The following is a 14,840-nucleotide window of genomic DNA, read 5'->3' on the forward strand; positions in this document are numbered from 1 at the left end:
CCTCCTTGAGCACCCCGAGGGCGTGCTGCCTGTTGGCTCTAGCAGTGCTATTCCGTACTGTCTGTCCATGCAAATCCCACGCTGGAGCTCACTGCAGGAGCAGCCATTTGTTTCCATGCGCCGAGCTGATCCCCATGGCACTGGATTGACTGAGTCCAGCTGCCCCTGATCCACACCCACATGGACCAGCTGCTGATTGCCATGATAGGGCTGGACAAAAGGGAGGCGAGCATCCTAGTCTGTGGGGACAAGGAGGTTAGAAAGGAAGACAGGAGTTGAGTGCATCAGAAAAAGCTCTTTCTGAGGACCAAGTTTCCTGACCCACAGTGGGTAGGGGAGATTTGAACCTGGTGCTGACAGATGTTAGGAAGGAAGGTGAGGAAGGAGGGATACGTGGCCGGCCTGCTGCTGCCCGTGGGGCTCCTGCCAGTATCCTGCCAAGGCTGGGTCATGGCAGCTCCTGCAGCACAGATGGGCTTTGTCCTGGCCACAGCTGCAGGGCACTGAGTGATGCCCCTTCCTCCCCCCCATCAGGACTGGTTCCAATTAATGTCAGCGCCCAAGGATGAGGAGCAGCGCCCTGCCAGCCTCTGACCCACGCTTCCTGGGACTGCAGCAGCGGCCGCATTCCTCCCAGCCTAAATTGGACAGCTTGCTCTCATCACTGCTGGCGTGAGAGGAGATGTGACAGAGAGCAAAGCCAGCCCCGGGGCGGGGACACAATGGGAGTCATCATCAGCTCTTGGTCAGGTCATTTGCTTTGGTTTATTTTCCTATCCTTGCTGGCAGCCCGACTTTCTGCTTAGGGCACAGAGATGGACAGAAGCGGGAAGAGGTTTTGCTTTGGCCTGTGAGCACGAGGTCCTTTGTGTGCACCTCTTTGCAGCAGGGCAGATGGGCCCTGGGAGGCTGTTAGGCGGGAGATGTGAGCAGCAGCATCTGTTGGCAGCCTGCTGGGGCCAGAGGGAGCTCTCAGCAGTGCCAACCCAGGCGGGCACGCAGTGATGCCTTGGGTTGAGAAGAAATGGCTTATAGGCAGTATGGCCCTGCCTGGCCATGGCCGTACATGTGAGCTCCCTGCCCGACCCACCCGCTGCCCATGCAAAGGAAGACAAGAAAACACAGCAGCCAGGGAGATTGCTATTTTAAGAACGTACTTTATACAAAATAACCAATTCATATGGAAATAAAATCTACAGACCTCCGAGGATCAAGCTTTTAAAAAAGTTCTTTAAAAAAATTACCCAACACACAGTATTAAACTAACTATTGAGGTAACTGTCGCTCTGGGGAACAAAGGTAATCAGCAGACCAAGACAAAATATACACAATATAAAAATAAATAGCATTCCCCTTTCCAGTATTGACCAGGAGAGTTCACACGACCTTGCAGCAGCAGGAGAGAGAGGAGGATCCCTGACACTGTGCTCTATGGGATGGGGAGGGAGGCGGGCACGAGGGCCGGTGTGGGGTGGCAGCTGCGACTCAAGTTTGTTCTTACACTGAGAAATTCAGGCTGCTGGTTTCAGCCCTCCTGTGCAGATCACCCCGTCTGGGGATGAGAGCAGGGTTTCTACACTCAGGTTGGAAGGCTGCTGCCCCATGATGGTCGTGATGGGTTGATGGGGCCAGGTTTTGCCCCCATGGCTGCTGGGCCCCTCCCCACCCAGCACCAAAACACACAGCAACTCTCAAACTGTCTCACCCAGAAAGAGAACGGCCCCCGTGTCCTCCTTATGCCCCCGACAGACAGATTACATTCTTTACAAACTTACAATAATACAAAAAGAAAAAATAAAAAAAAAAACAAACCAAAAAACCCAACCCAAACGACAAAGCAAACCAACCCCACCCAACATCGCCCAACTGCAGAAAATGGATGCAGTGAAATTGGCTCTCCCACTCCCAGTGCCAAGACAGACAGCTCGGGATGCTCCCGTGGCCCAGAGGCATGAAGTCAGGGTATGCCAGTGACAGGCACCCCTGCTGCCAGCCCTGAATCCAGGCTCAGCTCCAATTGTTCCTTTCCTGAACTAAACGGACCCGTTGGTCACTGGGAAAGCAGCCATGTGGCAGTGAGGGCTGCAGGAAGCACCTCACTTCCCAACCACATCCTGGAGCCCGCGGTGTGATTTGGAGCCATCCCCTCCCTGCCGTGACATGGGAAGGTTGGAGCTGCACTGCTGCACGCTGTTATCACTCGAGGAAATCAAGCAGCAGCACTCACTGAGCTTGCAAGGAATAGAGGTAACAGGTTTTTTGTTAACCAAAGCTACCACGGAGGTAGACTCAGCAGGTCCCACTCTGCAGTGGCACCCAGGTGCCATGCAGTGAGCCCAGCAGGTAGGAGGACACTGCCAGATGCTGAGGACACCTTGATGTCGCAGGGAGGGTGATGTGCGCTGCCTGCCTGCTTTCTGTACTTGTATGCAGAGACAGGTGGGGAGCTGAACCTTCTGCCCCACCGCGGACAGTGAGCTCACGTTTCTGCCTCTGACAGCCATGGTGAAGCACAGAGGGAAGGAGCATGAAAACTGGGCAGCAAGGAGAGGAGAAGCATTGGTGCATGGCACAAAGGGGGACCAAAGGAAAAGCCCACGCCCTGGTTCCTGCAGCTGCCTGGCTGCCTTGGGACAGGAGGGGGCTGTTGCATGACTTCCAGCTGCCCTGGAAGACTGGAAGATCCCAAAGAGTCCCTGGCAGCCCCTGGCCCAATGTTGCCTACAATGAGGAAACCACCCAGTCAGTTCAACTTCTACTCAGGTGCAGATTTCCCAATTACTGCCCTTTTGCCAGCGAGCCACGTGTTTCCAAACAAACAAAAGCAATGAACAGAGAGACCTGCTGGAGATGGTGACAATCCCAATGATTCCTTAGCCCTAATTGGTCCCTCCTTCCCCTTTCTGCTGCTGGCTGCAGTTCCGTCTCTCTCCTGCATGCACCCTCCTCTGACATCTGCTTTTTAGAAAGAGGAAGATTTGTGCCAAACCTCCTCCACCACTGCAGAGCAAGGAGATAAAGCCTAAGTGGACACAAGGCCATCAGCATTAAAACTACAAAGCACCCACAGCCTCTCAGGCACTGCATGTGAGCGGAAGCCAACAGCCACAGACATGGGCAAGGCCTCGTGCAGCTTAATACACCTGCACTGCAAAGGTATGCATGGACCAAGCAGCCACACCGCTGCAGAGCCCACAGTTGTTCCACCCCTTGGGACATCAATTCTCCCTCAACACACTGCAGCACCTTCTCCAAAATGCCACAACGAAAAACTGAAGCCTAGGGTGTCTCCACAAGAAGGAAAAGCAAAGCAAAGCCACGTAGAGCAGAGCAATAGCCCTGGCTGGGTGTGGAATGCACAAAGCTGACAGCCATCAGTGGAGGAGACAAATGCGGGTCGTTCTCTCACTATACTTTCATTTTAAATAGAGACGTGTTGCTGTAAAGAGAGAGAAGCTGCCTCAGTCAGCAGAATGAGAGACAGCCCCCGTGATGAGTTTTCAGATAAGACACCAAGAAGCCGATAGCTTCTCCAAGACCCCGAGAAACCACACGTACAAAAATACACACAGGAGATTTGCTTCAGAATTGTGCATGGGAAATGCATTCAGCAGATGAGAAAGAACTAGAAGCCGTTCCAAGTAAAGTGTCTTCATGTACTTTAAAGTCACAGATCAAACCAGCCAGGCCTTGAAACTTCCAATTTACTTTCCTCTTTTGTACTTGTTGCAGGCTGGTGCCGTGGCTTGCCACCACACTCTTTGGTCACACCATGGCATTTAAAGACTGCAAACTTCTGCTGGATGTGGCTCAAATCCCTGCAAACACTCAGCTACCGATCTTCCCAAAATACTTGGTTCAGTTGCCAGGGCCCTATGGCTCTGAAAATGCCAAAAGTTCCCAGAGTGCCAGCAGATGATGATACAACTGCATTTAGAATGGGACTGAGCACCACACATCACTTGTACCACAGGAGCATTGGGAGAGTCTGGCATGCTCAGCGTTGTGTTTGTTCTATTATGCAATCCCTGTTCAACACCTACAAGGGATGCTCTGAAAGTAATGCCTCCTGTTTTATTCTGCTGGCCCACGACGCCAAAGTTGGATGTTGGCGGTACGGCAGTAGAGGTTGAATTCACCTTCCCACCAATATTCTGCCACACATTGTTGCCGTGTGACAGATGGCAGCAAAGGGGCAGTCTGACAGAATGGCATCTGACATGGAAGTGCGAATGAAGCACAAGTGAAGAATTGGATTCCTCCACACGGGAAAAGAGAGGAAATAAATAGGAGGCATTACTTTCAGAGTGACTTACATCTGTAATTACAAAACATGTCTTCCACATGAAAAAATAGTAATGAAAGAAGTAATACCTACAGGAAGCTTTGCAAAATTATTTGCCCAATATCCCTTCTGAAGAAGGTCCAATTGGTAACTCACTGTTCTACAGCACTGCAGAAGATGAGAAAGAGGGCGTTCCCATCAGTTTTTTGAGTGACATGAATACATCACTCTGCATTACCCTCCTCCAGGGAGACCACAAGCAATCCTGGCCTTCCCTATTGCTCCTGTTCTGACCTTGGGTTGATACTCGTCCAGATGCCATGCCCCTACAACTGCGTTTTCAGTGCCAGTTCCAGCTGAAGATCAAGAATGCTTTGACTTTTTAAAATAGCATCTAAAACCTCCTATTCCACAAAGCTCACCATGAGCTGAAAGGCACTTCAAGTATTTGGGTAAGCATCTGTGATGCAGAAGACGCAGGCTGAAGTACGACAAGGGTTGTTTGCAGAACACACATCCACGCTCCCAGCATTTCAGCCTGCTACCACAATTTGGCTGGCACATTGTCATGTTCTAATCACACCGCTGTCCCTTCAATGCCAACTGCAGCCTGCACTGGGGCTGTTCTAGCAGATCCTTCTGCCCAGCTTTGCAGTGTAGCAACTCTACCTGGCTTTTTACTCCAACTCTCAAAAACAGTCAGCTATGTTAGTTCTAAGATGTAGGTGCACGCCTGCAGATGAGATTTCTAAGCAACTTACTTGTCAAACCTACACTTGAACTTCAGTGTCCAGCCAAAGACTGGGGCACAGGGGTCCCTCCGTGCAGTGCCACTGCTGGTGGAGAGTCCCTACAGATTGTGTATTGACTTGGAGGGAAGCTGCCACCGGCCTGTGGTACTTGCTTCTACAGCATCAAAGATGGAGGAGAACAGACTCCATTTGAGCACAGAGCTTTCTTGTCTCTCACTGCCTGAGCCATTCCATCAACTCTGGGTTTCAAATCGGTGCTTTCTGAATCACCTGCTACTTGCTGTAACCAAACCCAACTCCTCAGGCCAACAAACAGCTCACGCCATAGCAAACTGTGCCCTCAAACCAATCTCATGCTCTTACTTCCACAGACAACTGAGATGTCAGGGATCTCAGCTTACTTTCTGCTTTGCTGCTGCCCAGAGGTGAATATAGCAAAAGACAGAGAAACTAAGGAAGGGTACAGTTTCCATGAGCACAAACTAATCCTATGAGAAAGGCAGGGAAAGGGGTACTACACTAGCAGAAGGGACAACGCTGTGAGCATCCTGTGCTGGTTTCGATTCCTGGTCCTGGTTTCCTTTTTCCCCCCATGATGACAGGAGCTGGAAGCACACTCAGGCCCTGGATCTGGAGGGGCAGAGGCAGGGGTGGGAGTGAAGGAGGAAGAGGAGAAGAGAAAGAGGAGGACACATTATGCTCCTGAGCAATTCCTGATATTCAGCCAAACAACTATCGGGTGGTGTCTCAGCTGCAGAGGACAACAAGTCACTCATCACACGTTCCCTGACCTCTCCCCGCTCCCCCAGACCCTCACCCTATCCTGAAAGACTTCAGTGTGATATGATTGTAAACAGTTACGGATTCCTCCAGTGCTAAGCCCACTACAAGCTGGGCCCACCCCCTCCCCCATTATGTACAATACATTCACCAACAACAGAAATTTATTTAAAAAGGCAACAGGTTAATTTCTGTAAACTGGATCCAGCTCCAAAACACACACGTTAATACTACAAGTAAAATTCCATCATCATCCTCTTCCACCCTGAAAAATATACCTGAGTTTAGCAGTCAATGAAAGTTCCAGCCCCCACCCCCACCCTCCCCACCCCAAAATCCCTCAAACCCTGAACGAGACGCAGTCTCCAGTCACAGAAAGCCACTAGTTTGGCGATGCTCGCCCTGCGCTGGCAAGCCGGCTGCTCGGCCGGTTGGCTGGGGCCCAGCACCACTCCGGGATTCCAGCACAAACACCGTCGGGATGCTGTGATCCATGGACCCGGGAAGCTACATGCTGCTTGGGTGAGGGGAGGGCGGGAGGAAGACCTGCCCCTCCTCCCCTTTGTCCAAATTACGTGTGGCTTTCATCTTCGGGAGGTCCTTCCTTCCTCAGACTAGCTCTGGAAGAAGAAAAAGAGGAGTTGGAGACCTTCAACTAGCAGCTTTAGAAAGGAGCAACCTCACAATTCCATGCTATTACTTCAAAGCTGGCACTACCTATGCTGATAGTCAACTAGTCAGCACAGTTAACTATGACAAAACAGACATCCCCAGCTCCTCTGCCTTTCAGCAAGCTCACTTCCCAGCTTCCTCCAATGCCTCCCACTGCTAGCAAATACTTCACTCCCTTTAACTGGCAGAGCAAGAAAAGGCTCTCATCTGAGCCCTGCTCTCCTTGCTGGCCCTTACTTGATCCAGAGGCAACGCTGATGATTTTTGTGGCATCAGATCTTCTCGAGACATGGTTGCTGGAGGCATCTTCGGGAAAGGAGCCTGATGCATTTGCATTCTGTAGTCAGGTTTAATGGAGAGTTTTAGCACATGAACATCGAGAGTAAACCCCATCTACCTGGATGAATACATACATGCACCATTCACACAGAAACACGCATCTTGCTTGTATTCTACCTTATGCCTTTTCCCCAGAACACAAGCTTTAATCCCCTCCCTCCACCCTGCAATGACTTAGTTGTAAGCCAAGCCTTCTCAGTACTAGGAGAAAAAGTTCCTTAGCACATTTTCTCTCCTGCCTCACAAGGTTTGCTGCTTCAGTCATGCTGGAGCTATGGCAAAGCAGCAAAAGCTAAAGCATGTTTATGAAGCCTGAACAGCCGATTTTCGAAGTAGAATTTTTCACTTAGGAATAAAACGTAACGTGCAAAATCTCTATGAGAATTCATTTTCTTTAAGGGAAGTACAAGACAGAGAGAAAGGGCAAAGGAAGAGGAGAGGAAAAAGGGGGGTGACACTGAAGTAGACTTCATAACAAGGCTATCTTGCACTTCAGTTTGCTACTCCCCCCACTCTAAATAGATGCAATAAAATTCTTGCCAAGAAAATGGTAAGAGACCTTTTGATTAAGAGATGCACAACACCAGACAACACATTAACATACCATCAGATAAAACAAAGCCTTGGTGTGGAGATGGACAGGACAAGCTAACAGGTCTCCATGATGGTTAATGTTACTTGTTTTAAAAAGCCACAGTAAGACTCTGCAGCTCACAGAAAAGATCTAAGGGCCCAAGAGCCATCTGTTAGCCCTCCATAGTACCTACCAGCTCCTGAGACCTCAGTCTGAGCTTTTCAAGGATACCCAACAGATGCCGCCACCCAGGCATCACTCCCTCCCACCTCATCTTCTCACAGAAAACATGCTCTTACCCTGATGGTCTATACAAGTCCTGAGGTGGCCCCCCCATGCCACCTCCACTGCCTCTCTGCTCCATCAGCAAGGCCTGAAAGTGACCTATGTTCTCCTCCCGGCAGCGGTACAGGGGTCCCTCCTGAGAGAGGCCGTTAGCCTGGCCAGGGGCTGGATGATGAGACAGGTGGGCATTCATGGGTGATCCATACGTCCTGGGCTGGAAATGACTGGCTGGATGCCGGGATGCGTAGGGAGAGCCAGTCTGTAGCATCACCCCGTGGGGAGGGAAAGCTGATGGCCCAAATCCCATTCCTGAACCCAGGTGAGGTGAGGGAGCTCCGTAAAGAAACTCTCCTGCTGCCACTGAACTTTGCCTCTTCGTGGCCGCATTGTGGTTGTCCAGATCTAGGAACTCTTTGGGACTCTCTGGCCGCTCCTGGGATTCCTCAGACTTCTCATCTTCAGGCCCCAGATCCCGCCCATCGCTTGGAGAAACCTCTTTGGCACTCGCTACGTCCATGCGGCTGGGAGAAGCCAGGGCAGCACTTAGCGCCTCGCAGCCCTGCAAGCTGCTCACATTCCCCCGCTCAGAGAAAGGGGGTCTGGCCAGCGGCGGGTGGCCGCTAGGGCTGGCCTGGGGGTGGAGAGGCCTCTGCCAGTCCGAGTAGCCCTGCGGACAGGTGTAGTATGGTGGCCGCTGGTAGTGGTGGTAGGAAGGTTGAGGCTGGGGCTGGTAGGGGTAGGGCATGCCCTGGTGCGGTCGATAGCGAGGGAAGACCCCGGGGTGGGCATTGCTTGGCTGGAAGCCCCGTGCAGGAAAATGCTGTGGATGGGACACTGGGGGAGGCTTCCCGCCCATCACCGGGCTGAACCCTTGCAGCCCCGGGTTGATGTGATAGCGAGCAGCTGAATTTGGGTACTCCAGACCTGGCATGTAGAGAGGGTGGAACTGGTTGGGGGCAGCCCCCACGGTGCCAGCATCCATGGCAGGAAGGCTGGTGCCCTGCCCCATGCAAGGCACAGCCGCTTCGGGCAGAGCCTTCCCCCCGCTGCAGAGGGGCTTCTCCATCAGGCTTCCAGCCAGTCCCTTGCTCTCTGCTGTCCCTTCGCCCACTGCCCCGTTCTCAGACACGGGTCCTCCTCGCTCAGGGGTGGATGCCAGGTCCCTCATGCACCCCTGGGCACCTGGGCCAGCATAGCTGCTCTCGGCCGGCCACGTGCCCTTGCTCTGGTTGGCCTTCAAATCGCTCTTCAGGCCGGAGCCATCTCCCTCCCCATCCGGGGGCAAGTTGCGCCGGGCACACTCCATGGGCAGGGGAGGCTTGGGATGAGGTAGGAGTTTGGCGTAGGCCCTGTCGGGAATGCCAATGCACTGAGCCTTCTCCTCCACGCCTGCCAGTGGCTCCACTGGAAAGAAAGGGGGGGAAACATCAGGTGCTTGTCTTGTTTTGGGAGGCAGCCCTCTTGACTCCACACCCATGCCCACCCAAATTCAATTTGTCAAAAAGTAATTCCTGCCAGCTGAGACAGATGACCAAAAATGACCTTGCAGGGCCTACTTTTGTCAGAGAGAACAGAAGCATCATTAACGATGGGTTTCCCTCCTCTGTGGCTGCTGAAACAAAGCATCAGCGAAAACTTGAGGGGTAGCTCTGAGAAATCCTCAACATTTGGATGGAGATAGTACCCCAAGGTGCTGAACTGTTTAAAAGGAAGGGGAATGACTTTCTAAAGCCATGAAGATGGTTCCATCAAAAATTTCAAAGTACTTCAAAGCCTAAAATACCTCACCCCTACTCAAGTCTATTCACATGATGGCCAGAACACAGCACCAGGATAAACATGAGCTTGGTGGGCCTGTAGCCCTCTACCTATTCAGAGCTTGTTCTTTCAAAAGAGCTCTTTTTAGAACTACTCATGAGGGTGAACACCTCTCTGTGAAAGATGGCATATGTGAACAGAATCCTTGTTATTTACATTAAGATACAGCCCCACTGTAGTCAGCAAACCAAAATCAGAGTAACATGGCACACACGGCTTCAGTCTGACAGATGGGCATGCAGAGGCTGCCTCATGGAAAGGTAGCACGGAAAATACTGCTTGTTCCCCAAGAAAGTGAACTAAAAGCTGGGGCTTTTTTTGATTTTAGGTTGTATCGCCCCTTCTGTGCCACAAACCCTGCTTGCCTGCAGTTGGGCAAGAGCACTGCCAGAAAATGAGGTACTGCAAAGCAGATCACAGCCATGTTTTTACCAACTGCCATTCAGAGATCACAGAAAGGCTGAGGTGGTAATGGACCTTCAAGCTCCTACCTCCTGCCATGGGCTGGCTGCTCCTCACCAGCTCAGGCTGCCCAGGGCCCCATCCAACCTGGCCTTGAACAGCTCCAAGGATGGGGGCATCCACAGTTTCTCTGAGCAGCCGTGCCAGGGCCTCAGTGCCCTCTGAGTAAAGAATTATCTTTTAGTTTAAAGCCATTCCCCCTTGTCCTATTCACTATTAGACTATGTAAAAAGATGTGGCCACTCTTCTATGAAATCACCCAGTGTTCTTCTCCCAGTCTCTGTTCTACATCCAGCACAGCTAAATGATAATGAGTTTGAAGCAATGCCACACAAGGAAAGAGTTTCCTCTTAGTGCAAGGCACACAAGGCATTGATAAAAAATACAAGGTTTTTGATCTCTAGTTTACCAGCTAGAATTAATGAAATATTTGTTTTTGATCTCCAGGGTTTTTTGATCTCTACTTTAGGTTCAAGGTTTTTTTGATCTCTACATTACCAGCTAGAATGAATGAAATTCCACTAGAAAGAAACTTGTGGTGGCACATATGACAAGTCGCCATCCCATCTGAACTGACATGGCTGCTCAGCGCCTTGCTGGCAGTCCTCCTCTGTGAAGGTATTGAGACATTAAGCTCACAAGGCACACGCGCATTTCTGAGAAGTCATACTGACAGATACTCAAAGAAGTCTATTTAAACCATTTACTCACACAACATCTACTCTCCTTACCTAACTCTCTGCAGACTCAATTCTTATATTAAATCCAAGTGAGCTGTAAGAGGCTGTGCTTTGCATTTGCACCCAAAGGCAAACTGATAACTTGCAGGTATAACTGGGAAGGAGGGGACCTCTGGCAGGCTACAGTGAAGCAAAAAAATCTTAGGAAAACCTAAGTGACGGCTGAAGCAGGAAATATATAAAATAGATAAAAGAAAAAGTATGCATATAAACGATGTGCCCCACAACTATTTGATCAGTAATTTAATTCTTTTCTAGAATAAAACTCGCTTTTGCTGCTGATCCTCTGCCAGCGTTTAAAATGATCTCTGGTGAGTCTGAAAGAACATATTTCCTACTTCTTTAATGGTGCAAATCTGAATAAAACCAGATCTACAGATACAGGCTTTGTGCACTGGCAACACAACTAAGCTTGGTATGCCAAGAGTTCGGAGCAGTAAAGCTACTCCGTGCGAGTGCCCATCCACTGGGCATAGCTCCTTGCTCCCCATAGGCACAAAACCAAGGAATCATTTGAGTTGGATGGGACCTCTCAAGGGTCATCTAGTCCAACTTCTCTGCAATTAACAGAGACATCTACAGCTAGAAGGATCCTCTGCATCCTCTACATCTAGAGCCCCTAGCAGCAGCGAGGACAGATGAAAAGCTGCTGGGTGGCCTTGGGTCAATGCCATGGGGTGTTACCTTGGTTGCTCTCCGACTCCATGGTCTGATCCTGTGAGCTCCCATTCCCCATGACAGGCTTTGGGGGTGGCACGCCAGTGGAGGCAGCATGAGCCAGCTGGGGAAACGGCCCAGGAAGGTGCGGTGGGGGCGGCTGGCGAGGGTGGTAAGGCACACCTGGCGGGCACACACGGGATGACAGCTGCTGCATGGCAATCATCTCTGGGCTGTCCATCATGGAGTCCCCACCCTGGCACCCTTTTTGAACCTGAGGCAGTCCCCCGAAAAGAGCAGCTGGTGGCTGTGGCATCCTCTGGCTGGTGTTTTTCCCAGGTGGCCTGATATACCCTGAGGGAGGCACCCCATGAGGTAGAAAGTTTGATTGCTCAGTCCACTGGCTGGGAGGCAGAGGGGGTCGTATGGCCCGGGGCTCCATCATATGGCCGATGGTGCGAGGCTGAAGCGAGGGTGCCGGCCCCATGGGTGCCTTCTCCTCTGCCCCCACTGCACTCTGGCTACTGGCTCCATGGCTGCCATTCCACAGGGCAGGGTGCCCACGGTTCAGGTACTTGTAGGGCCGGTACATGTGTCCTGGTGGCATCTCTGAACCCTCTGGTGGCCTCACTGGAGGCCCGTTGTGCCTGGGAGGAAGGAATCCCTGCTGGAACTGTGCTGGTGAGTAGACGGCATCAGGAGGGGGTCCACTCATGCACCCCAGCTGCAAGGCGCTGGGACGGGGTCCAAGACCAGTGATGTGGGTCGGCCCTGCACACACCTGCTTCTCGGGAGTGGCCAGCCTGTGCCCACGGTGCTCATTCAGTCCCACGGCCGGCTGCGGAAAGAGAGAAAGTGGCTGAGTATCAGCTGGAGGAAAGTAGGTAAGCACTGTCACCAGTGTGCCAGCAGATTGCTCTGAAGAGAGGCAGCAAGGGGAGCAGTGAGGTCCTGCAGGGTGCCTTTGCTTTATTATTAGCAAAGCAGACAGCAGTGTTGCTGGAAGCTATGGGTTGGGGTGTTGTTTGGGTTTTTGTTTGTTTGTTTTTACCTGCATGGCAAAGTGCTGGTGCTGCTGAACCGGGTCTCCAGGATGGGGCTCTGGCACTCGCGGAGAGCCATAGAGTTTTGTTGGATCTGATCCACGCAGAGATCCAAACGTTCCTGGTATGGCTGGTCTCTGAGGAACAAGGAGGCGTATGGGAAGGAAAAATAAAACCATTTGTGAGATGTAAAAAGGCAGCAGAGCTGCTCCAAGCATGGAGAAGTCAAGATCAAAAGAACCACTCAGAAAAGCAGACAGGCTTGTTGGAGATACCATGAAAAACCCATAGGCTTTCTCATGAGATGACAGTTCCTCACTCCCCCTCACTTGTGTCCCTGGGCTCAAGCTGTGGTACACTCACCCAACTCCCAGCTATTTAGGAGCAAACAAGAAGACTGGAGGGAACAGTGTTCCTCTCTTGGAGCAAACCACTGGAGCATCTGAGCAGAATGGCAGGGAACGTGCTGGATTTCTTTCAAAAGAATAGCTGGCTCCAGCTCTCCTACTTGCTTCCACCATCTGCATCACAAGAATGGCCCTCAAAGTGTTACTTGATTTCTAGCTAAAAAGTGGGGGGTATCCTGGGTCTTAGAGGAGCAGCTGTCACACTGCACCACAAGACATCACTGATTAAAATGGAAAAGACAGTGAAGGATGGGTGAGGAGCGGCCCATAGAACAGGCAGAACAGGTGGTCCTCAGAGAAGAAACGTCAGGCTAAAGGGAGGTCAGTGTTACAGCCCAGGGTGGCTTTGTGTGTGGTTTTGTTTACAGCCTTTATGAATACTCAAAGCACGAAATGCAATAGTATGCAGATGGCACAAAGTTACCAGGCATCTGTAAACAATTGAGACAAAAGAAGGCTGGCTTGCTCAGCATCATAAACTGAAGGTTAAAAGAGGAAATGTGACTACTTTACATGCACATGGGGTACCTCTCCGAAGAGAGAATAGAAGTGGGGGAGCAGAGGCTGACCAAGCATATGTGGCTACTTACTGACATAGAATGTTATCAGACCACTCCTAACTACTGTGGCAGGAATCCGGAATGGCCTCCAGTTACTGAAGTAGCTACTCTTCTAGCTTCAACATACTGTCTTAACAGTAACTATTTTCTGTCCATTTTCCCCAAGCAACTACATGGAGACCTGGTAAGACTGAACTGTTTCAGGTAGAAGTTAAGGGCTAAAAAGTTTCAGTTTGAGAAATCTGACCCTCAGATCTCTGGGAAAAGATCCTTCCTACATTCCCCAGAGCTTTATTCTCTTTTTTCTCCCTGCCTCCACAGGCTCGATTGATAAAAAAGATCAGAAACCACTCCTTACCATTTGGCCAGGATGTGGCACAGAGTTGGGCATGCCGCCATACTGCAGCGAGCGGGGGAAACCTCTCCCATTGGAAGGGCCCACTTCTCGAGGAGGCTGCATGGAGTTTCCACTTGGATCTTCTGCAGAGGATGAGGAGAAGGAGGAGGACGAGGAAGAAGAGGAAGAAGCAGGAGCCCTAGAAGTAGCTCGATATGGTGGAGGTTTCCCTCCATTTTCTAGGCGCTGTTGCCTTTTGCCTGGTCCCTCTGAGTCTCGTGACCGAGTCCAAACATTGCCACCACTGGAGCGGCCAGTCCGCCGGCTCCTCTTCTCCCGCCTCCCATCTTCTCTGATCCAGAATTCGTCATCTGTGTCTCCATCTTCCCCAGGGAAGTGCTTCATCATTGCTCGGTGGAAACACCTCTCCAAATTGTAAGCCATCTTGGTATATTCTGCCATGAAAAAAATTCATCAGTGTCAGGGACAGAGACTTACAGAGGAGAACAGTTAAGAAACACTGGACTTCCCTTATTTTCCCAGCCAAACTATCTCTACAAAGTTTTTCGGAGAAAGACTTCTGTTTCTATCTAGTTGACTTTGGTTTATATTCTTAAACTTGATAAGCAGTGCGACATCAGATTTGTTCAGTAGCACCACCAGAGGACAGGCACACAGGCATGACAAAGTACCACTAGCGGCACGGCTTGCACAGTCAGCATTAAGCTAATGTCCCAGAATAGTGCCAAGAATTACATTACAACAGACACCACCTCTGTTTGCAGAGATGTGTGACCTGCACAGTTAGCCAGCAGTGCTGAGAGAAGAAATGTTAACTTCCAAAGCTATCTGATTATCTTTAGAGGCTTTTCTTGGACCGGTTCAGATCTCTGCTGTATGCTACAAGGCAGAGGAAAAAGAAATATAATAAAATCAGCAGAGACATTTTATTCATGTTCAGTTTTTAAAGCATCTGCTAACCACGACAAAAAAGCTATTACAAATATCAGTGTCATAATTGTGTCATTCCACGGTACAGTTCTGCTCAGAGGGGCTCCATTTCATTGGAGTGGGTAAGAATAAAAAAAGACATGTGAGAGGTGTCAATGACAAGCGCTTGAAGCAAACG

General features: G+C 50.7%; 1 protein-coding gene across 3 annotated transcripts in view; it reads right to left on the bottom strand.

The window, feature by feature from the left end:
- Positions 1–1,137: 1,137 nt before the first annotated feature.
- The window catches only part of LOC107315152 (cat eye syndrome critical region protein 2), a 92,701-nt gene continuing 78,998 nt past the window's right edge, over positions 1,138–14,840 (bottom strand). For all 3 annotated transcript variants that reach the window (XM_015865212.1, XM_015865222.2, XM_032445238.1), the window contains 6 exons: positions 13,733–14,166; positions 12,416–12,544; positions 11,392–12,202; positions 7,702–9,091; positions 6,727–6,826; positions 1,138–6,437 (listed from right to left, as the gene is read on the bottom strand). In XM_015865212.1, the coding sequence (XP_015720698.1) occupies positions 6,432–6,437; positions 6,727–6,826; positions 7,702–9,091; positions 11,392–12,202; positions 12,416–12,544; positions 13,733–14,166 (2,870 nt within the window). In that variant the 3' untranslated portion in view covers positions 1,138–6,431. The remainder of the gene's footprint in view (positions 6,438–6,726; positions 6,827–7,701; positions 9,092–11,391; positions 12,203–12,415; positions 12,545–13,732; positions 14,167–14,840) is intronic.

This window comes from Coturnix japonica, chromosome 1 (genome assembly GCF_001577835.2).
Source record: "Coturnix japonica isolate 7356 chromosome 1, Coturnix japonica 2.1, whole genome shotgun sequence".
NCBI lineage: Eukaryota > Metazoa > Chordata > Aves > Galliformes > Phasianidae > Coturnix > Coturnix japonica.